Here is a 22,444-nt window from a genome sequence, read left to right as displayed (position 1 = left end):
GAAAAAATAAACATGACTGCATTATGAATGTTTTAGAAGAGTCGCACAAAAAAACCCACTGTTACTGCACTAATTACAGTATTTAAAAAAGTATATGCCAAAAAAAAGTATATGACCTGGCAGGCCATCACACAAAAGGTGATGGCAAATTTATTCACACTACAAGACTAACATATTAAAAAAAGTTTTCTCCTGCATTTTATTCTAAAATCACTTTGTTCTCTTTATACAGTTGATAGTTTATTTTCACATGGTGAGTAGAAACCACACCAGAATCAGCACCGTTGTCTGTGTTTTCTGTTTTTTATTTTTTGTTTGTCCTAATGTCCAATAATGGTAGAAAATAAATCAGTTTATTCATCATCAGAGCGTGTGGCTTAGAAATCAACAGAAGGTACCGGCCTCACGGCACTCGCAGGACAGGTGTGGGTCCTCCGTGGGCCGTGGCCCTCCTGCACCCCCAGACCGCTTCCTCGAAAAGAAACACGTTAGAGGTCTGGTATATAGGACTAGATATAGGATTTCTTTAAAAAGCAAACCCACGTTTTCTCCAAGGTCAGTGGCAGCTCGGCCCCGACCTCTCAGGAGCGGTGGGGACAGGGTCTGCGCGGCCCCAGCCCCTCGGGCTGCGGGTGGGTGACGGTGGCTTTGGCGGGGCCACACGGAGGGGTCTGGGTCGACAGGACACTGCCCACAAGCCCAGCGGTGGGACAGGAACGACGGAGAGCAGAGGGGAAACGAGAAACGTGGAAACGACAAAATCACCATCAGAAACTCACGGGCGACACCAGTGCAGAGTCCCAGAGCGCCCACCGCGCAGCCCAGCCCCGCCAGCACCAGGCTGGGACCTCAGACGTCGTCGTGTGCGCTTCTCCTTTTCTCCCCGAACCGCAGCGTGAACGGCATCCGCTTGGGCGCCCAGGCCGTGGCTCTCTCTCATAGCGGGTCGGCGGGGGAGGAGCTGGTGTCGGGCAGCCCGTCCTCCTGGGCGGCCTGGGCGCCGGCCTGCCGCTGGGCCAGGGCGGCGCTGGAGTGCCGGCACTTGGGGGAGCCACAGCGGCAGCTGAACAGCTTGCCTTTGATGTCCCAGAAGCGCTCCCCGTAGTCAAACCTGGGGGGAGAACAGAGCTGGGCGGGGGTCCGGGCCCACCAGCACCTCCCGGGAGCCGGGCCCACCGAGCCCCGCCCGAGCCGTCCAGTCTGGGGCAGGTAGCGCGTGCGCCTGGCGGGCACCTACCCCAGCTGCTCCCCGGCCTCGATCAGGCGGGTGCTGAAGAAGGCGATCCTGGGGAAGCGCAGGTCCTGGTGGGACATGAAGACGCGCACAGGCACCAGGTTGGGCTCGCAGTGGTGGTTGATGAAGCGGCTGACGTTGCCATAGAAACGCGCATCGATGCAGTACAGCTCTCCATCCTGGGGGAGACACGCACTGAGCGTCCCAGGAGGGCAGGCGTGGGCACCGCCACTGCCACGCAGCGGACGCCACCCTCTCCTCCCCCTCCCTCCTGGGGCTTCAACTCCAGGGGTGAAAACGAGCACAAACATGGATAATCTATGTGGCTGGCACCGTCCCATCCGACGCTCTGATGCTGTCAGCACCAGGACAGAGGAGGACAGCATTATGGGAACCACGTGGGGTGGCTAAGGGGCCACATGGTCCTGTAAGGACCACTGGGCAGCACAACTCCCCAGGGACCTGGTGATGGAGAAGCAGGGATACAACTTAGCAGGAGTGGGAGATGCAGGGGGCACTGGGCAGGAGGACAGACGGGAAAGGGGAACAGAGGGACGGGGGGCAGAGGGGCAGAGGGACACGGGGACGGGGGGCAGAGGGACAGGGGGGCGGAGAGACAGAGGGACGGAGGGCAGAGGGACAGAGGAGTAGAGGGACAGAGGAGTAGAGGGGTAGAGGGACAGAGGAGCAGAGGTGTAGAGGGACAGAGGGGCAGAGGGACAGGGGGGCAGAGAGGCAGGGGGCAAAGGGGCAGAGAGGGGCAGCGGGGCAGAGTCGCTTGGGAGCTGAGGGGCTGAGGGGCAGTGGGACAGCGGGAGGGAAGCTGCCAGGTCGCTCACGAGGGGACTCAGAAAACCACAGACCCTTCAGGACAGAGAGGAGCCCCGGGACCGGGGTCCCAACCATGCCTCTGGCATTGCTGCCGCGGTAACAACACAGGGCAGAAGGGGCTGAGCTGACCGTGAGAAAGGGGCCTGGTCTAACCATCCGAGCCGTGGGAAAGAGTTTTCTCTGGAAGGATCCAGAGCACAAGATCGACCCAAAGTCAGAGGGGCCACACGGCGAGGACACCCACCCAGAACCGAACCCCTGAGCGAGCAGCAAGCAGACCCCCCGGAGCACCACCATGCCGTCGGCCACTGCGGTCTGACCCTCACGCCAGCGGCCAGGGGGCCAGGGGCCAGGGAAGAGCCTCAACTATACTGATTTTCTCCCCCTTTCTGTGTCTTTATCCATAAAGACAAGAGTAAGAAATCCTTGGAGGAAGTGAAACATGTTTTCACTTTTTCTCTTTTCTTTTTTCCTGAGCTGAACAAGAGACTAAAGGAGCAGCCGAAAGGGGTGGGTGAGAAGCAGGTGCCCGTGTGACGAAGGAAGGAGGCCCGGGGCTGGACCCCAAGCAGCGAAGGGCCCTGCGGACACCGCCTCTACCACCCAGGGGCGCGAGGCGGCCCAGACAGCCCCTCCCCCCTGGGTCCCTAAGGGGAGTCCCTGTAAGGGTCCTGCACGGAGACCCCGCCCAGAGCCTGCAGGACCCACAGGTGGCCCCCCAGGGACACCAAGGCTTCCTGGGGGACAAGAGGGGGTTCTGCCCACTGGCCCCTGGCCCTGGGCCCCCGCCATGCTGCCCACACTTCCCAGGAGTTATGTCCTGAGCCCTTGGTCACCGGCCTGCACCAAGCGGGGGCCACCCATCCTGAAGACCTGACCATTCCCCTCTATGAGGACCCTGCGTCCCTCCTGCGACAAGCAGCCTTTCTCGGTCTTTAAGATGTGTCCTTTCAGATGTATGTGCTGCCTTTTTAAAGCTTCTCTGATCCAGAAACCACCCACACCTGGTTCTGAGGCAAAAATACTGTGGGGAGGGAGCCCCACGCCCACACGAGCCACCCACATCGTGACTCTGAGAGGCTGAGGGCGTGAGGGCACCCGGGTGAACCAGGGGACTCGAGAAGAGGCTTGAAGCGGGAGGAGATGGGGACAGAGCAGGTGTTTGGAAGGTTTCAGAACAGCAAGGAGAGGGACAGACTCAGCAGCATGAGGACAGGTGATCAGACCCAGGAAATACCTGGAAGGCAGAACCGGAAAGTTTCCTGATGCCTCAAATGGTGGGTGGGGGAGCGAGGCACGGGCAGATGGCCCAGTGGGTATGGGCACTCTGACATGCCAACACTCGGGGACACACAGGCCTGAGCTGGAACGGCCGGGGGACGTGCTGCATCCGTGGCTTTTTACGTGCCCAGAACGAAAGACCCATGGGGTAAGACTGAAGAGCGCTACCTGCTCGGGCCCAGGAGGAGTGGACCAGAGCAAGCAGGAGACCCACACAGCTGGGGGCCGGGGCTGAGGGCCCAGAGTCAGCGGCACTCGGGTTGCCAGGACCCTCCCAGGGGCACAGCCCGGTGTGCGGGGCTGAAGAGACGGAAAGGCCAGGGGTCAAAGGCAGCGGTCGCAGCAACGGGAGGAGAGAGGGTGGCCATTGGAGAGATGTCCCTATGGGGGCCAGGGGCTGGCAGGGGTCCAGGAGCGGCTCAGGGGAGGAGCTGAGAAACAAGCACAGCAATCAGACAGGGTAACTCCACGTCTTAGAATCTGATAATTAAGAAATGGGCTTGGAATCTGCAGTGTTTTTACAGAAGCACCAGCCAGAGCAGTCTGGAGACAGAAAGCTCCTCCCAGACAGGTAAGCGGGGAACATGGAGAGGCCTGTGTGGGGCCCCCTTGGGGCCCCCAGGAACGCCCCCTCCGCCCCTCCCTGGACAGCGTCCGCACATGCCCCATCTGTCAAAGGATGTCGGTGAGAATCAGAGCGCCGACCTGTGGTCAGGCAAGCTGCCCGGTCTGCGGAGACTCGAGACAGCCTGACAGAACATTTCAGAAAAAGCAACAAAGAAAACGCCTCGTGAAGGAGCGGACGCTCCGGGAAGGCTCCTCCACGGGGGTCGAGCTCAGCGGCTGGCGTTCCTAGCTGTGCTGCACAGCGGGCATGAGGCCGGGGGGCTAGGGCCCTGCGAACCTTCCTTGCTACAGGTGGGACCCTGAGGGCTGCACCCCAGGGCGAGGGTCACTGCAGGGGAGGCTGGGCTAGACTCGGAGAGGCTGGCGGCTGCAGCTCAGCCCCGAACCACCCTCGTTCCCACAAATGGACCGAGTGATTCCAGATGAGGGCTCTGAAGCCTCAATGCATTTCTTCAGGCAGGTTTGCAAATACAGAGTTTGGAACCCAAACAAAAACTCATCAGGAACAAGGGGCAATGGGCAAACAGAATGAAAATAAGCAGGAAACCCCCAGACACTAGACACAGACCCACAGGCACAGATGCTAGCGGTGCCAGATGGTCGGGGGCAGGCTCTGGGGACACGTGCAGGCCAGCCTACGGGCCAGTGCAGGCCGACCACCGGCAGCACAACGCCCCGTGCTGAAGCAGGCGTGAGATTACAAACCAGTAATGATGGCCCAACAATGGCCCATAAAATCAGATTATCCACCGTGTTACTACAGTAAGTACAAGAGAGATTGTAGGGGCATTTCAGCAGATGCAGAAAAACACTGAACACAACCTAACGTCAATCCAGGTCACTCTTGGTGGACTAGGGACAGAGCTCTGAGCACCAGCGCCCGTGGGAGCCTGGGTTCTGGAAGCTTTTCTCCACCAAGGCAGGCACAGCGGCCCGGCCGGGAGGGGACCGTGTGCTGATGACACGATCGTGTCCACTGAGAAGAGAACTCACAAATAAATGCTACATCTAGTCAGTGAGTTTAACAGGTCACAGAGTTAAAAGTTAGTTGGGGGCTTCTCTGGTGGTGCAGTGGTTGAGAGTCCGCCTGCCGATGCAGGGGACACAGGTTCGTGCCCCGGTCCGGGAAGATCCCACATGCCGCGGAGTGGCTGGGCCCGTGAGCCATGGCCGCTGAGCCTGCGTGTCCAGAGCCTGTGCTCCGCAATGGGACAGGCCACAACAGTGAGAGGCCCGCGTACAGCAAAAAAAAAAAAAAAAAAGTTAGTTGGAAAAAAGTAACTATTTCTATGTATCAAGCAACTAAATCGGGGAAAAAATGCCATTTACAAGAGCACTGAAATGGTCCAACACCAGGACCCTGCTCCCCACCACAAAGGAGCAGCCAGCACTGGACCTGCCCTCCTGCCAGGACTCTCCAGATGCTTGGGACACGTGTGCCCGGGACACGGCCGAGCCTCCCATGAAGCTGCCAGTCGCCGCCACGCGGCCCCAGGGGATGAGGACACATCCACCCAAAGCCTGACATGAATGCTCTCAAAAGCTGCGCTAACCGCCACCACCCGGCAACAGCCCAAGTGCGTCTGCGGTGGATGGAGGAGCAGCCCGAGGGGATCCACACGACGGAGCAGCGACGACCCAACCAACACACACACGTGACACCGCAGACGAGCCCCCAGAGGCTCCCTCCACCGGGGAGAGGGCCAGACCCAGAGGCCATGTGCCGTGGGAATCCACCCGTACGACATTCTGGAAACGGCAAACGGCAGGGACAGAGGGGCCGGGTGTCCCCGAGAGCTGGTCTGCAAATCTCGGTGCAGTGGTGCTCACCCCAGCCTCGCTCGCTCACAGAACCCCACCCCCTGGGCAACCTGTGACTCGCTTCTCACGAAAGCCACTCCCGCGATCACATCACACCGTGCATGGTTCTCCTGCTGGCCTTCAAGAAGGGGGCTGTGTGCTTGGGGCCCCTGGGAGCAGACAGAGCCCCGGCTGGACCTCAGTCCTGCAGCCAAGAACTTGCGTTCTGACAACCAGCATGTGAGCCCGAGGACTCCGAGGTCCAAGGTCCAGAAAAGACGCAGCCGGACCACGCCTGGACGGCCTGGGTGACCCTGAGCAGAGGACCCTGAGATCACTGATGGGGCAGGAACAAGGAGACGCCTGTCAAAACCAACAGAGCTGGACACATAAATGGGTGAATTTCCTGCATATAAATTAGGCCTCAGTAAACAAGTCAGCACCAGAACACTTCTACGAGGGCATCTACAAAAAGCTCACAGCTCACATCACACTTAGTGTTCAAAGAATGAATGCTTTTCCCTCGACAGAGACAGGCAAGGATGTCCCCTCCCACTGCTGAGACCCCAGCCAGGCTCTCAGCACAGACTTAGAAGGGCAAGGAAGAAGTAGAGCTGTCTTTACTCACACACGACACAGTTATGCATACAGAAAATCCTAGAGAATCGTCAAAAAAGCTACTGGAATTAACAAGTGGATTTAGCAAGGTCGATATACAAAAATCCAAGTATTTCCATATCCTAGCAACAATCAGACAACGAAGTAAACAGCAACACTGTTTACGAAAGCATAAGAGCATGGAATACTTGGGAATAAACTTAAGGGAACATGGGTAAGATCTACACCCTGAGAGCCCGCAAGCTCTGCGGACACCTGGACGCAACACCAGGGACCGGGAGACCTAACGCTGTGCAGACGCCGACGCCCTAAACTCAGCAACAAACGGGAGGCAACCCCAGCAGGGCTCCGGCCGCGGCTTCCTGTACTGATGCCCTGATTCCAGAATCTACAGGGAAATGCAAAGGACACAGAAAAGGTGAAACGGCTTTTGGAGGAAACAGGGTCTGAGCACAACGCGACCCGGTTTCAGGGTTTAGTCTCACAGCCGTACCGGCGCACCTTGGTTTGCTGAACTTTGCAGACACCGCATCCAGTGCGTCTGCGGGCTCCATTCTTCCAACAGTATCTGCTTACTTCCTGTCTCCGTCACATTCTGGTAATTCTCGTAGTATTTTAAACGTTTTCAGTACTACTGTATTTGTTACGGTATCTGTGGTCAGTGACCTTTGATGTTACTACTATGACCCGCTGAAGGCTCAGATGATGGTTAGCATTTTTTAGCAATAAAGCATCTTTTGATTAAGGTATATACATCATTTTTATAAGATAACGCTATTGTACACTTAATAGCCTATAGTATAAACATGACTTTTAGATGCACTGGGACCAAAAAAAAAAAAAAAGTGTGTACTGTAATACGCTCTACTGTAATATTCACTATGTTGCTGGTCTGGAACTGAACCCGCAGCATCTCTGAGGTGTGCCTGTGATCGGGACAGAGTGATGTAGGTTACGGATTGGCAAATAAATCAAAGGAAGAAAACATAGTCCAGACAGACCTACTTTCAATAGTGCAAGTAGAGACTTTACATTCACATGGACAAAAGGGACCCTCAACCCCTATCTTACACCAAAAACAAAAATCAATGCAAAACGTGAGACCTGAAACCGTGAGACTTCTAGAAGAAACAGAGGCGGGAAGCCCTTGATATTGGTCTTGAATGATTTTTGGGATTTGACACCAAAAGCAAAAGTAAACAAGTGGACTACACTGAACTAAAAGGCTTCTGCACAGCAAAGGAAACCATCAACAAAATGAAAAAGCAGGTACCAGGTGTTCCCTGGTGGTCCACAGGTTAGGACTCAGCGCTTTCACTGCCATAGGCCCAGGTTCACTCCCTGGTCGGGGAACTAAGATCCTGTAAGCCGAGACGTGCGGCAAAAAGGAAAGAAAAAGGCAGCTACCGGATGGGAGAAAATATTTGCAAACCATGTGTCTGATAAGGGCTTATTATCCAAAATATATAAAGAACTCACACAACTCAGTAGCAAAAAAAAAAAGCCAATTTAAAAAATGGGCAGAGGAACTGAATAATCATCTTTCCAAAGAAGACACACAGATGGCCAACAGGTACATGAAAAGATGCTCCACATCACTAATCACCAGAGAAATGCACATCAAAACCACAATGATTAATCACCTCACACCTGTCAGAATGACGTCATCAAAAAGACAAGAAGCACTGGCGAGGGTGTGGAGAAAAGGGAGCCCTCGGTGCACTGCGGGGGGGAGGTAAATCGGTGCGGCCACTGTGGACAACAGTGTGGATGAAGCTTCCTCAAGAAGGTGAAAACAGAACTACCGTGTGATCCAGCGATCCCACTCCAGGACATTTACGAAGGAAACAAAACCACAACCTTGAAGAGATATCTGCTCCCCCATGTCCACTGCAGCATTATTCACAGCAGCCAAGATACGGAAATAACCAAGTGTCCATTAATGGATAAGGAAATGTGGCACACACATACAGTGGAATACTATGCAGCCTTAAAAAAAAAGGCAATCCTGCCATTTGGGACAATATGGATGAACCTCAAGGGCATCATCTGAGATAAGCCAGCAAATGACAAAGACGGCATGGTGTCACTTTATGTGGCCTCTTACTTTTTTTTTTTTAAGGCAAACTTTCATGGAAACCGAGTAGAATAGGGGTTGCCAGGGGGTGAGGAGTGGGGGAAACAGGGAGACAGTAAATTTATAAAATGAAAAAGGTCTGAGGATCAAATGTATAACATGGTGACTACAGTTGATGACACTGTTTTGTACAGCCGAAATTTGCTAAGAGAATAGAACTTAAGTGATCTCACCAAAAAAAATATGTTAAGCGAAAAAAACAAACCATATACAAAAGTTCTTGAAACAGATCATAGATCTAAATGTAATTTTGCTAAAATACAAAAATTCTAGAGAAAAGGGAAAATCTTCACAACCTTGCAGCAAAGATTTCTTAGGACACATAAAGCACTAAACCATTAAAAACGTTTTCTGTTCTGTGAAGAGGAAGGAAAGGCAGGAGGGAAATACTCACAACACACGTTGGACAAAGGGTACCATTCAGGGCTTGTGAAGAGCTCTTACGACAAGCGGCCCGACGGAACAACCCACAATAAATTTTTAAAACTTCTCCACGAACGAAGATGTAAGGAAGCCACTAAGCTGTGAAAAGACACTGCCATATAATGAAGATGTGGTGCATACAGTGGAATATTACTCAGCCATAAAAAGGAACGAAATAGTGTCATTTGCAGAGATGTGGGTGGACCCAAAGACTCACACAGAGTGAAGTAAGTCAGAAAAACATATCATATAATACTGCTTATATGTGGAATCTAGAAAAATGGTACAGATGAACTTATTTGCAAAGCAGAAATAGAGACACAGATGTAGAGAACAAACATATGGACCCCAAGGGGGGGAAGGGAGGGTGGGATGAACTGGGAGATTGGGATTGACATATATACACTACTGTGTATAAGATAGATAACTAATGAGAACCTACTGTATAGCACAGGGAGCTCTACTCAGTGCTCTGTGGTGACCTAACTGGGAAGGAAATCCAAAAAAAAGGGGATATATGTATACGTACAGCTGATTCACTTTGCTGTACAGCAGAAACACAACATGGTAAAGCAACTATACTCCAATAAAAATTATTTAAAAAAAAAGATGCTGCCATCACGGGGCATCAAAATTAGTGTCTGAGCTGCCCTTTCCTGCTGGCGAGTGTGGGGGGAACAAGCCCTCCGGAAACTGTTTGCCGTTTCTTCTAAAGTCAGGAAGTGAACACTCACCAGACGGCAGTAATTCCACCCCCAAGAATTTACCGAGAGAAACAAAGACTCACATCCACAGAAGTCAAGTCTGAAAATCCACCGCAGGTGCACTCCTGGCCATAAAACCCAGAACCAGCGGGTCCACCCGCAGGCCAGCACACAGCCCCGCACGGCTATCCGGGTCACCACTCCCAACGGGAAGGAGCAGATGGCCCAGCGAACCATCACAGGTCAACGCTATGACCCTAACCGGATTCACAGGTCAGTGCTCTGAGCCTAACTGGTTCACAGGTCAATGGTGTGACCCTAACTGGATTCACAGGTTCAAAGCTCTGCCCCTATCCTGGTTTACAGGTCAGTGCTCTGACCCTAACTGGTTCACAGGTCAATGCTCTGACCCTAACGGGTTCACAGGTCAATGCTCTGACCCTATCCTGGTTCACAGGTCAGTGCTCTGACCCTAAATGGATTCACAGGTTCAAAGCTCTGACTCTATCCTGGTTTACAGATCAGTGCTCTGACCCTAACTGGGTTCACAGGTCAATGCCCTGACCCTAATCTGGTTCACGGGTCAATCCTCTGACCCTAACTGGGTTCACAGGTTCAATGCCCTGACCCTATCCTGGTTCACCTGTCAATGCTCTGACCCTAACTGGGTTCACAGGTTCAATGCTCTGACCCTATCCTGGTTCACCTGTCAATGCTCTGACCCTAACTGGGTTCACAGGTTCAATGCTCTGACCCTATCCTGGTTCACCTGTCAATGCTCTGACCCTAACTGGGTTCACAGGTCAGTGCTCTGACCCTATCCTTATCCTTATTCATGGGTCAATGCTCTGACCCTAACCTGGTTCACAGGTCATTGCTCTGATCCTAACCTGGTTCACGGGTCAATACTATGATCCCTAATGAGGTTTACAGGTTCGATGCCATGATCTAATCTGGCTCACAGGTTCAATGCTATGCAATCAAATCCCTACAGGAGTTTTGTGGAACTTGTCAAGCTGATTTTAAAACTTATATGGAAACTTTGAGAGACCAAGAAGAGCAGACACTCCCAAGAACCCCAAGGTAAGGGGACGTAAACTAGGATAACTAATACAGTACAGGCTGCCCAAGGCAGTCGGCAGACAGAGGCCAATCCAAGGTCTCGCAGACACCTGATATATGACAAAATCCGCACTGCTGAGGGGTGGGGAAAGGACAATCTTTTCAACAAATGGTGCTCAGTCACACAGATGTCAATACAGGGAAGACAATAAAGCTTGGCCCCTCAGCACCCTCTGGGAAACAATATAAACGTGTGTCTCTGCGAGCTGGGTGTGGGAAGCTTGTCTTGGGCATTATAGAAACCCACCCGTATACAGAAAAAGACTGCAAAGTTGGGGGGCAATAAAAATAAGAACTTCTGTTCATTAAAAGACACCGTCAGGAAGTAAACAAGCCACAGAGGGAAGATATCTGCAAGTCAAACGTCAGGAAAGAGCACTGATCCAGAACATGGAAAGGACTGCTGCAAACCAGTAAGAGGCAAACTGCTCAGCAGACACAGGTGGGCAGGAAACCCGGCCCGGCTGCAGTGCCCCCCCCCCCCCACGCACACGCGCACAGGCCGGGCAGATGGCCGCGGTGCCATGGGGAAGGCCTGGCCCCACGGCCCTGGGCTAGAGCCGCGCCCCAGGCTGCAACCTCCAGGAACACAGGCTCCTCTTCCAGACACTTGTCTCACAAATGCTGACCCCTTAGGGTGTGGCTGCAGGGGCAGCGCGGGGTCAGGCGATGAGCAGGGCGCTCTGAAGACACAGCCAAGAGTGGCAGGCACGGGAAGGGGAGCGCCTGGCTTCACCCGACCTACAGGCGGCTGTTCAGGGGTCTCGCAGCTGCTGCGGGGAACAGAGTACTTGTTTCCCCGCCTCCACCTGAACTCCCTCCCACTGGCAGCGACGGCGAGTTCTTAGAAGGTCTGAAGTCAGCAATTTTTGAATTAAGGAGCAACCCTGGGAGCCAGGACAAGGCAGGACAGGGCAGCCTGCGATGGCTCAGAAACTGCCCTGGGAACCAGGGCCCGGAGCGGATGAAGCCAGGGTCCAGCTCTTCTACCCACACCTGGGAGGGCACCGGGGTCACAGAGAGACGCACCCACCCTGTTCACAAGTGTGACCCTCACTCCACTCGAAGGCTCGACCCCCGTGCACATGGCCCCCGAGCCTCTTGGCGGCCCTCACCCTTGCTGAGAAGGAAGGTGGGGCTCAGAGGCTGGAGGGACATGTCCGAGGTCCCACACTCTCACGCGAGGCTCGCTGGGCAAGCTCAGGACCTCTGGGATCAGGGACCCAGCGCCAGTCTGGCGGGCGAGCCTCCTTACCAGCCCGGGCCCCGCCAGCAGGCCCCTCCACGTGGCACAGTCCCATCAGCTCTACGCCCAACCCCTCAGGACGCATTACCTTGTTGTCAAGGTCAAAGAGGTAAGAATCTTCCTCACGCACGTCAGCTTCCGAGTCAGAGATGAGCTCCCCGACATACCTGCGGAGGCGGAGGCAGACGAAAACGTGACAGGCGCATGTCCCCCAGGACCCAGACGCAGGGCACAGGGGCCCTGACAGAGCCCACATGACTGAGAATTCTGCCTGTGACTGAACAGGGACTTCATCCGGGTCCCAGAAAACGATGACACAGAAACCCTCTATCTGACCAGGGGTCCAAAATGATCATCCCCTACACGTCATGAAGTGCTGATGGATCTTCTGAAATAAGTTATGAGCTGGTGAGAAAGTGCAGGCAGAAACGCAGAGGTGGGCGGGGGCTGCCCGCAGCGTGAGCACACAGCCAGGCCCAGGCAGCCCCTCCCCGGTGAGCGTGGGGCCCCCCACTGGCCAGTGTGCACTCCTAGTCGCACCCTCCCCCGTGACAGCAGCAGCCCTGGGCTGACCGGGCCCTCACTTACTCGCAAACAAAGGTGCCCAGCGGGATGTCCTGCAGGGACCGCACGCCCCAGCCCATGTTCTGCGTCCGATAGAGCTGCAGCCTCGTCCTGGAAAACAGGATCAGCCACTCACGGCCACGTTCCACCACACTCAGCTCACACTCATGTTACCACACAAGTGACAGCAGTAAAAAACACAGAAAATACAACTTTCATGTCCGGAGATGCGTTAGAACTTCGCATGCAACGCAGCAGTGACACCTAGAGTTACCCCACCCCAACCGCGCCCCTGCACCAAGGCGCCACTCACAGCGTCCTTCACACCCTCAGGAGGCAGGGGAACCTCAGACACCAGCCTGAGGTCAGCGCGTGGAACACGGCCCCCGGCCCTCCCTGAGCCTCAGTGCCCTCATCGCCAACGTGTGACGAGGACCAAAGGGGTTATTAGCAGGCCCGCTGGTCCCAGGCTGCAATGCAGGCGAGCTCGGGCAGTGTGCCAACCACAGGGCTGAGCTGGCCCCTGGGGGCAGCTGCGGGGCCCCTCCCAGGCCCCGAGAGCTAGGGCATCCCGCCAGCCATTTGTGTGTCCAGTGGCGTGTCTGTCCTCACACCCAAGGCCTTTCTGCCACACGCCAGGACACAGAAGTATGGGCTGGTCACAAGTGCTGTAAGGTTACACTGATATTATTAATAGACCCCAAAATACCGTATAAACTTACATAGGATACAAATCCTCCCTCGTAACCTTTGATTTTCCAACTCTCGAGCATGTTCACGGAGGGAAGTTTCATGACCAGAACCCCAGGGTCTGGCTCTGGGTGGTCAGTGAACCAAGTGCCCGAGTACCACGTGGCAACATGTTTTACATGAGACTCGGTACGTGGGTATGAGGGAAGCACATGAGTGTTCACACCAGATCAGGACCTCGTGAGCTTGGACCACACAGCTCTTGGCAAGCCTGCCTCTTGCCTTCGGGCCGTCTGACCTGAACCCAAGTCTGAGCGGGTAGGAAACATGGAAGGCTTCCGCTCTTTACGTCAACCTCTGTAACATCAGCAGAGGCCAAGGGCTCCGAGAAAGCCACCTCCACGTGCAAACACACACACGCTAAACACACGCTGCTCCCGTTTGTGGACACACACGTGAAACTAGAGAGCTGCCCAAGGGACTTGACTGCTTTCAAACTTTACCACGGAGACCCTGGCGCCAGCCCGCGGCACCTCACCTGAGGCCGTTTTGCACGACGCGGTTCCGGCAGGTCCTCCAGCAGGAGCAGGCGTGGTTGCACTCGAAGAGCAGGGGCGGCTCCGCCATGTTGAACTCGGGCAGGAGCCGGCCATCCTGCGGACAGACGCGTAGCGAGGGCTAAGTAACTGACACCAACATGCCTCCTCAAATCAAAACACCGCCCCAGAAAGCATGGTTTCTGGCCAAACTCCACACCTGGGAGGACAGGGTAAGGCCACACGCTCACGCTTTGTCCAAGGCCACGCAAAGTCTCTGGCCAGGAATCTACATGGCTTTTGGAAACCTCTGGGACAGCTCTCCCTGGTCCCTGACTGTGGCCAGCCTCTCTGCCCCAGTCGACCTCCCCCCATCCCCGTCATCCTCTCTCAGCCTCCCTGAGGCCATCAGCTCGTGGGCCCCTGGACTCCTGCTCTGCAGCCTCCAGCCTGGACCCCCTGCCAGCACCACCTGCCACTCCGCAAACCCCCAGCTCCCGAGGGACCTGTCACCGCTTTTCTGTCCGACACCCGAGACGCAGCAGAGACGCTGGGCTGAGCCCAGGCTGTGCAGCCGCGTCCGAGGCCCTGCCAGCTCCAGTGGCTGCTCTGAACAGTTAAGAACTTGCCCCCTCTCAGCACGGCCAGGCTTCGCAGGAAACACCAGGAGACCTGAGCCCCGCCAGTCCTGCCCACGACACCTGAGCCTCTTGTCTGGACGACACTCTTGACGCCCCCTTTGCTGTAATGCTGACTCTGTGCCGGTGGCCTCCATGCCGGGCCTGTGTGCCCTCTCCATTCCAGGACACCCTGAACTCCCCAAACCAAAGCCAGGGAGGGCTCTCGACTCAGAAACCGGCCTTGGGAGCCCTTCTCTCCTCGGCTCCCTCCAGGCCAGGCTCAGGGATGGCCACCTCTGCCGCCCAGTCAGTTCCCTCCGGCCACCCCCAGGGCCCACAGAGAATGCTGGCTCCATCCCCAGTACCCGGCCTCGGTCCCGCCCCTATCCCCTGGTGGCCTCTGTCGCTCCTCCCCAGCCAGGCCCCCACGCAGGCTCACCTTGTCGTACCAGCAGCGCATGCTCAGCTGGCCGCACATGCAGTTGCTGGAGGAGCAGTCGTCGATGCACACGCAGTACTGGAGGGAGGGGCGTGTCAGATGGAGCCCCGCCCCGCCCCCCAGTGCTGTTCACAACTCCAGTGACAATCCTCAAAATTCTGACTCTTGAGGACACGGGGGGCGTGCAGCCCCTCAGGAAGGAGGGTGTGGAGAGAACGCTCAGGCACGAGGCCTCGGGGGCTCGCAGGAGGGGCTGGGGAGGGACCCAAAGGAGGAAAGGAGGCTCAGACACTGGGTGGGCACAGCCCCAGGAGGGGAAAGACCGGGGCAGAGCCACTGCGGCCCTGAGGGCACCCCTCCCCGCTGCCCAGGCTGCTCTGGGGGCCGCAGAGGCAACATCCCACAGCAGGGCCCCCCCCACCGCTGACCTGCAGGTGGGTAATGTTCCTGTCGATGTTCATGGGGGACGTCACACAGTTCTGAGACACGTACTTATAGTTGCTGGGGCACGGCTCGCTGTCCACACCGTTGACACACGGTATGGGGATTCGCTCATAGCCCCGAGCGATGTCTCTGCCGCAGGAAGGGGCCGTCAGCTTTCCCGGTGAGCCCTGGCCCAGCCCAGAGAGGCTTCCGCTCCGCTCCGACCCTCAACCCCGCCCGGAGGCAGGCCCTGCCTCGTGCTCCTCACCTGCTCACCGTCTTCTCCACCAGGGCGGGCCTGTCAGGGGCTGCATCGCGCAGCGCCTGGCTCATCTGCAGGGCGCTCCACACCTGCGAGTTGAGACTGGCGCACTGCAGGGGCGTCTCCCCCTCCTTATTCTTCAGTGTGACGTCGGAGTCCCGGGACAGGAAGAGGCTGGAGGGAAACGCAAGTCCACAGAACATTCAGATCTTAAGTCAAAAGATACAAGGATGAGCTTCGCACGATGACAACGATCAGTAAAAAGAAGGAGGAAACGGCATCCGCTTTCAGATGAACCAGCTCACCGGCCGGTGCTTCTGCTCACCACGGACAGACATCATTACTCTTCTCCCCCGTTTACTGTCAAAAGTCCTCCTTTTCCTCGAAGGGAAGAGCATGTAAATAACTAGGGATGGTAGTTGATTTTTCTTGGCTTTTCCGTTCAAAGGCACCCTCAGGATGAAAAGGGCAGCAATGCCTAGCCGGCCACGTACTCAGTTAACGCCCAGTAGGCAATCCGAGGCCTGACCCAGTCAGGGCCAGATGGTGCGCCAGAGCCCTGTGCCCCCAAGGTCCCTATATGAGAGGCCGAGGGCCCCACCACAGGGGCATCCCCTAGTCCCAGGCCCCCATGAGATGAGAAGTGGGGGCCACTCCTCCCTGAGCTACCGCCAGGAGCAGAGCAAAGGCTCTGGACCTGACGGCAACGGGCAAAAGTGATGCAGGAGGGGCTTCCGGTGGTGGTGGTGGGCTCCCAGCTGGCCCTCCAGCCCTCCCGTGGGTGCCGCTCCTCTGGCCCCGAGCAGAGGTGTTAGGACGGGGCTCCGCTCCACGTGTGACCTGCGTATTTGGGGATTTTCACCACGATCCTCCCGAAGCCACGCTGACTGCAGGCGTGAACAGAAGAGCCTCGTCCGCCGCAGAAAGTCCCCAGAGCACCCGGAGCCACTCACACGACACAGGCGTAGCGGTCCTCCCTGGCGGCGATGTGCAGGGGCGAGTCTCCATGGATGTTCACGGCGTGGAGGTCGCACCTGGCGGCCAGCAGGATCTCAGCGATGTCCACACAGCCCGAGAAGGCCGCCCAGTGCAGGCAGATGTTCTCCTCCTGCACGGAAGACACAAGCACGTGAGGCCGAGGGGGCGGCGCGGCCCACCCGACAGAGGCTTCCTTTCCATTTTGTCTTGTTTTCGTTATAAAAGTACATTATCGGGCTTCCCTGGTGGCGCAGTGGTTGAGAGTCCGCCTGCCGATGCCGGGGACACGGGTTTGTGCCCCGGTCCGGAAAGATCCCACATGCCGTGGAGCGGCTGGGCCCATGAGCCATGGCCGCTGAGCCTGTGCGTCCGGAGCCCGTGCTCCGCAGCAGGAGAGGCCACAGCAGTGGGAGGCCCGCATACAAAAAAAAAAAAAAAAAAAGTACATTATCACAGTACAGAATATGTTAAAAATAGGAGAAAACATCAACCTCAATTAGACCACCCTAAACACGACACGTTAAGTAATATAACATCTAGGGATAGTTTATTTTTTAAATTATATTGACTCTGGAACACAGTTATGATTGCAGGATAGAGTACTACTTGTACAAGATTTGAAAAAGAGCCTCGGGAACCGTCGGCCTTGCAGGCCGGGCAGCAGCGCCTGCGGGCCTGTCGCCGGGCTCTTTGAGAGTGTTGGGGGGAGTAAAAAAAAAGATTTGAAAAAGACAAATTTGATTCATTAAAAATTTTATTTCATGAAAAACTAAAAACTTTAAATGACGCAAAGAAAACTTCGAAAAATATTTGTGCCATATGTGAAATATATGATTTCCCAGGTGTAGATTACATACGTGATGACGAAACTTCCACATTAAGTTTATCAGAAGACTACAATTTTTCTCCTTAGTAAGACTACAATTTTGAACAAATAAATGTGGAAAGAGAAGGAAAATAAAAAACAACTTACATAAGATAACAGTGAAGAATAACCCTAAAAACAAGAAAACGTCTAAACAAGAACCACCGTACATTCGACCTGCCACACTGGGGACACAGCGCGAGGAGAGCCACGCCCGCCCACGCGGCCGGCTGGACAGCCCAGGAGCCCAGCCGCCCAAGGAGCAGCACCCAACCCCCCACCCCCGCTCCCTTGCTCACCAGCCCCCCCCGTCTCCCTTCCTCCCTGAGGGACGTAACCAGTGACGCTGTAGCAGTTCTCTTTCTCTGAGTTAGCCTCAGAGATGGGGCCGCTGCTGCCTGTTCTTTCTGCTCTGCGGGCAGGGAGTGTGCTTGGCTCACACAGCCGACCCCTTGGGAACCACCGGGACCAAAGCGCAGCCTGGGCCCTGGGGCGCCGCCCACACCACCAAGGGGCGCAGCACGTCCGGGCGACCGGGGCACCCCCTGCACTGCCCAGCGCCCCATCCCAACACCCGCGTACATCCCACGCCTCCAGCTTAACCAACTTCAGGAAAGACAGAAGCGAAGCAGGAGCTAAGTGGTCTGTGTCTGTCACCCTCGACATCATCGGTCTGTTTCCAACGGAGAAAACTAAGGGCTGGCCCTGCCGTCAGCCCCGGGGTGTCCTGAAAAGCTGGGGCTTGTCTGGCCTCCCCTCCTGGGCATTACTCTCAGAAGCTCTCTACCCTCTGGCTTCCACCTTCTGCACATCTGCAAGCTCCTAGGTGAAACTGCAGTCTCCTGAGGGGCCTCTTTTCTCTTTCCTTCATCAGAACGATTTGTGACTTTATCACCAGAATTAGGTTCTGAGAACTTCCCAGGCCCCTAAGCCCTCCTGCCGGGGGGACTGTGCCATCTCCCAGCCTCTCTGAGGTCCACCAGCTACGTTACGACAGGCCTACACATCTGATGGGGCTGCCAGCAAAGACGGGGCAAGAGGGACCACACTGGGTTTACCCCCCTCCACACCTGAAAGAACCAGAGTAAGACAGAACAGTCAAAACGTGTGCAATAACAGTTTTCAAGAACTGGACACCAGGCAGTGAAAGGCTGCCCCCCCCCGAGAGGAGCAAGGGAAGAACTGGACACCAGGCAGTGAAAGGCTGCCCCCCCGAGAGGAGCAAGGGAAGAACTGGACACCAGGCAGTGAAAGGCTGAGCCCCCGAGAGGAGCAAAAGGGGGCCTGTGGCCACCTGCTCACTGCTCCTCTCGGGCTCCAGGCCAGGGCAGCCAGGGCTGCAGAGCAGGCTGTGGGGCTGGGAAAGAGGCCTCTGGAGGGCTGTACGCTCCAAACCTGGACCTCCAGGAGGACACACCCCTGAGGCCAGGTGTAGAGGGCTCAGCACTGGCCCCACACAGCGGGGATGAGCAGCCTCGGGCCGAGACCTGCTCAGACCACCTAACAAACCTAGAAAGTGAAACCCAAAATGACCAGACCATTCCTAGGTCACTTTGCTGCACCCAGAGTAAGGCTCACAACAGTTCCAGGAACACAGAAATTCCCAGCAAGGTAAATTCGCAACGTCTCGTGTCCAGCGCAAGGTTACCAGGAGTGCAAAGACGCAGGAAACGTGACCCACAATGGGGAGCAAAACCAACGAATCAAACCCAGAACTGACACAGACCAGCAAACGAGGGCATCAAAGCAGCTGGAATAACTGTGTGTTCAGGAGAGACACATTTCAGAAAATACCAAGAAGACCCAAGCAGAATGTTCAGAACTGAAAACCATGATGACTGACGTGAAAGCACGCTGGATGGAATTAACAGCATAACGGACGCTGTGGAGGAAAAGGCTAGTGAGCTTGAACACAGAGCAATAAAACCAGCTGAGCAGAAATCCAGAGTGTAAAAATAATTTCAGAAAATGAAAAGCGCTTCAGTGAGCCGTGGAACAACTTCAAGCCCCCTGGCACACGCGGACCTGGGGCCTCGAGAAGTGGAGTAGGGGCAGAAGCAGCACTGGAAAAAATGACTAGGAAATTTCCAGCTTGATAAAACCCCACACCCACAGACCCCAGGGGCTCCACGAAGCCTAGGCGCACTTGTGCACACACATAGCACCAGCCACCTCATAACCAAACTGCTGAACTCCAGTGACAAGGAGACAACCTTAAAGCACCTGAAAGAAAAGAGACGTGGTGCATACAGAGAAAGGAAGACTTTCTCACTAGAAATGCATCGAGTGAGAACTCAGGAAAGCAGAATGTTTCAGGTACTGGAATTAAAGACTCTCAAGTTACAATTCTATATCCAGCAAAATACCTTTCAAAAGTGAAGGAAAAGGGCTTCCTTGGTGGCGAAGTGGTTGGGAATCCGCCTGCCAATGCAGGGGACACAGGTTCGAGCCCTGGTCCAGGAAGAACCCACACGCCATGGAGCAACTAAGCCCGTGCGCCACAACTACTGAGCCTGCGCTCTAGAGTCCGTGAGCCACAACTACTGAGCTCACATGACACAGCTACTGAAGCCCATGCGCCTAGAGCCTGTGCTCCGCAACAAGACAAGGACCATAATGAGAAGCCCGCGCACCACAACGAAGAGTAGCCCCCCCCTTCTCCACAACTAGAGGAAGCCCGCGCGCAGCAACAAAGACCCAATGCAGCCAAAAATAATTAAAAAAAAAAAAGTGAAGGAAAGTAAGGACTTCGCAGGCATTAAAAAGCTGAAAGAATCCATCACAAGCCGCCCAGCACAGCAGGAAATGCTAACGGACATGAGACGCACAGAAGCAAACAGCAGTGGATGGACGGACCTGAGGAAGAGGTGACCACGGGAGCTGACACGCCAGGATTATTATAGCCTTTTCCAAAGGTCACCGTTGTTTAAATAAACAACACTACTGTGGTGTTTATTCAGTAAAATGCACGAGAGGAACAGCATAAAGCTGGGAAGGGAGAAATGGAAGCTAATACTGGAAGGTTCTCCTTACAGGTCCTGAAGCTGCATTCAACAAGAGAGCACGACCCCAGCACTAAGACAGACCCCAGGTCAAGACCCAGAGGACTGAGTCCGGCCACAGGGCAAAGCCAATCTAGGGAGAAAGGCTGCTTTCTAAACACACTGCTGGAGTAGCTAGAGGTCCACACACCAGAAGAAAGAGCCTGGTCCCTACCTCACACCACGTATGGACATTAACACCTAAACCTAAGGGACTGCGATCGAAACACAGACAGTCTCTAGGGTCATGGGTTTGGCAGTGAATTCACATGATTCATACAAAAAGTAACTGATAAACTGGACTTCACCAAAATTAGAAACATGTGCTCCTCCAAAGACAATGGCTAGGATTTATGAGACACATGATCTGGTAAAAGACTTGTATCCAGAATACACAAAAACTCTCCAAACTAGAGAAGAAGAAGCCAAACAATCCAGTAATAAACGAGCAAAAGACCTGAACAGACCCTTCACCAAAGAAGGTAAGGCCGACTACATTAAGTGCTGGGGACACCGGAAAGGAACCAGACCCTCCTACCCTGGAAACGGCTGCACCCACAGGAGTGGCAGCGCCTGAGCAGGAAGGCCACAGCCCCACCAGGGAGCCCGGCCATGATCCACAGGCGCAGGACAAGCAAGCGGACGGCCTCTCGCAGCAACAGAAAGGGAGGGGGGCCCACGCTCAGATGGGACTACGAGAAGCGAGGCCGCGACAGGAAGCAGGTGGGCTGGTCACGTCTGGTTAAGGGGGGCTGGTTAGGAGGCACAGGAGGAAACCGAGGGGTAAGTGACATCCACTGTCCTGGTTGTGTGATGGTGGCTGGGGTTAGAATTTATCTAATTGTACACTTTAATAGCACAGTCTGCCAGCCATACTTCAATGAAGCTATTGAAATAAAACAATGACGCTGTTTCATCATATAAATAACAAACACACGACTCAATCAGTTCTTCCAATCCCTCAGAACAACCAGAGCCTACACTGCTGGACGCTGCGAGGCCGTGCGCTGCCCATGTGCCCAGACGGTCCAGTCCCGCCCAAGCACCCAGGGCCGAGGCTGCTCCAAACCACGACCCCATCCCTCGAGGAACAAGGCAGGGCGTGACTGCCGTGTGCTGTAGCTTCCCCGGACCTTGTCGCCTCCCTCCGCGCCACCCTCACCTGAAGCCCCCAGGGCTTCCCGGCCCTCAGCTGCTCTCGTCCCAGGGCCCAGCTCTGTGGAGTCGGCAAAGACGTCCCCAACCAGCTGTGCCTGGCCCTCGGCTGGGAGCTGCTGCTCCTGTTTCCTGGGTGTGGGAGGGTCCTCACACGGAGCAGCCAGGAGGACCGACCAGCCACTGCTCCCATCCTTTCTTCAAACAGTCCACTAAGGGCTCCGAACTGAGGGGTGGGCATGCCTTCCTGCCTTATTCCAGTATCAGTTTAACGAGCGTGTGGCTAGACTTCCTACTTATGGCTTGGGTAACGCTGTAAAGGTGGACACAGCTCCACAGGCCACACCCTGTCTGTGTCCCAGGAGCCCTGTCCCTCCGCCTGGGAAGCAGCACAGGGGCTCGTGCCAGAGCAGCCCCCCAACTCTGCCAGCCCTACCACCGCCCCGGTGCTGTGGGTCCCTGAAGCCCGCCCGAGAAATTCCCCTTTGAGTTCATCAGATGCGCCTGGTGCTGCCTGTGACCAAACAGCTCCACTGATACACAGCAGGGGGCTGTACCCAGAGGGACTGGCGAGTCCCCCGACCTTGGTCCAGGAGTGGGGTGAGCCCTGGGGCCTCGGACGTCACCACAGACATGGGAGCCAGTGTCTCTAAAGACCTCTAAAAATGCAGCTCTGCCCGAGGGGCAGGTCTCAGGGAACTGTGCCCCTCGGTTCACATCCAGCAGCTGGCTGACACACAAGATAACCACTGGAAACCGCACTGGGTCAACACATGGCTGGCGACTCAAGGGGAAGAGGTCAGAGCCACAGGCAGGTGCTAGGACGCTGCCACCCAACACACCCGTCC

At 55.5% G+C, this 22,444-nt stretch overlaps 1 protein-coding gene across 9 annotated transcripts in view; it reads right to left on the bottom strand.

Moving 5' to 3' along the window:
- Positions 1–214: 214 nt before the first annotated feature.
- Positions 215–22,444, bottom strand: part of EHMT1 (euchromatic histone lysine methyltransferase 1) — a 146,218-nt gene continuing 123,988 nt past the window's right edge. For all 9 annotated transcript variants that reach the window (XM_033859211.2, XM_073806872.1, XM_073806871.1 and 6 more), the window contains 9 exons: positions 16,511–16,665; positions 15,564–15,731; positions 15,301–15,445; positions 14,873–14,950; positions 13,816–13,931; positions 12,612–12,698; positions 12,112–12,190; positions 1,238–1,413; positions 215–1,111 (listed from right to left, as the gene is read on the bottom strand). In XM_033859211.2, coding sequence (XP_033715102.2) covers positions 937–1,111; positions 1,238–1,413; positions 12,112–12,190; positions 12,612–12,698; positions 13,816–13,931; positions 14,873–14,950; positions 15,301–15,445; positions 15,564–15,731; positions 16,511–16,665 — 1,179 coding nt within the window. In that variant the 3' untranslated portion in view covers positions 215–936. The remainder of the gene's footprint in view (positions 1,112–1,237; positions 1,414–12,111; positions 12,191–12,611; positions 12,699–13,815; positions 13,932–14,872; positions 14,951–15,300; positions 15,446–15,563; positions 15,732–16,510; positions 16,666–22,444) is intronic.

The sequence above is a fragment of the Tursiops truncatus genome, chromosome 6 (assembly GCF_011762595.2).
Source record: "Tursiops truncatus isolate mTurTru1 chromosome 6, mTurTru1.mat.Y, whole genome shotgun sequence".
Classification (NCBI taxonomy): Eukaryota; Metazoa; Chordata; class Mammalia; order Artiodactyla; family Delphinidae; genus Tursiops; species Tursiops truncatus.
Note: the sequence above shows the minus strand (reverse complement) of the source record. Positions and strands in the feature narration are given on the sequence as shown.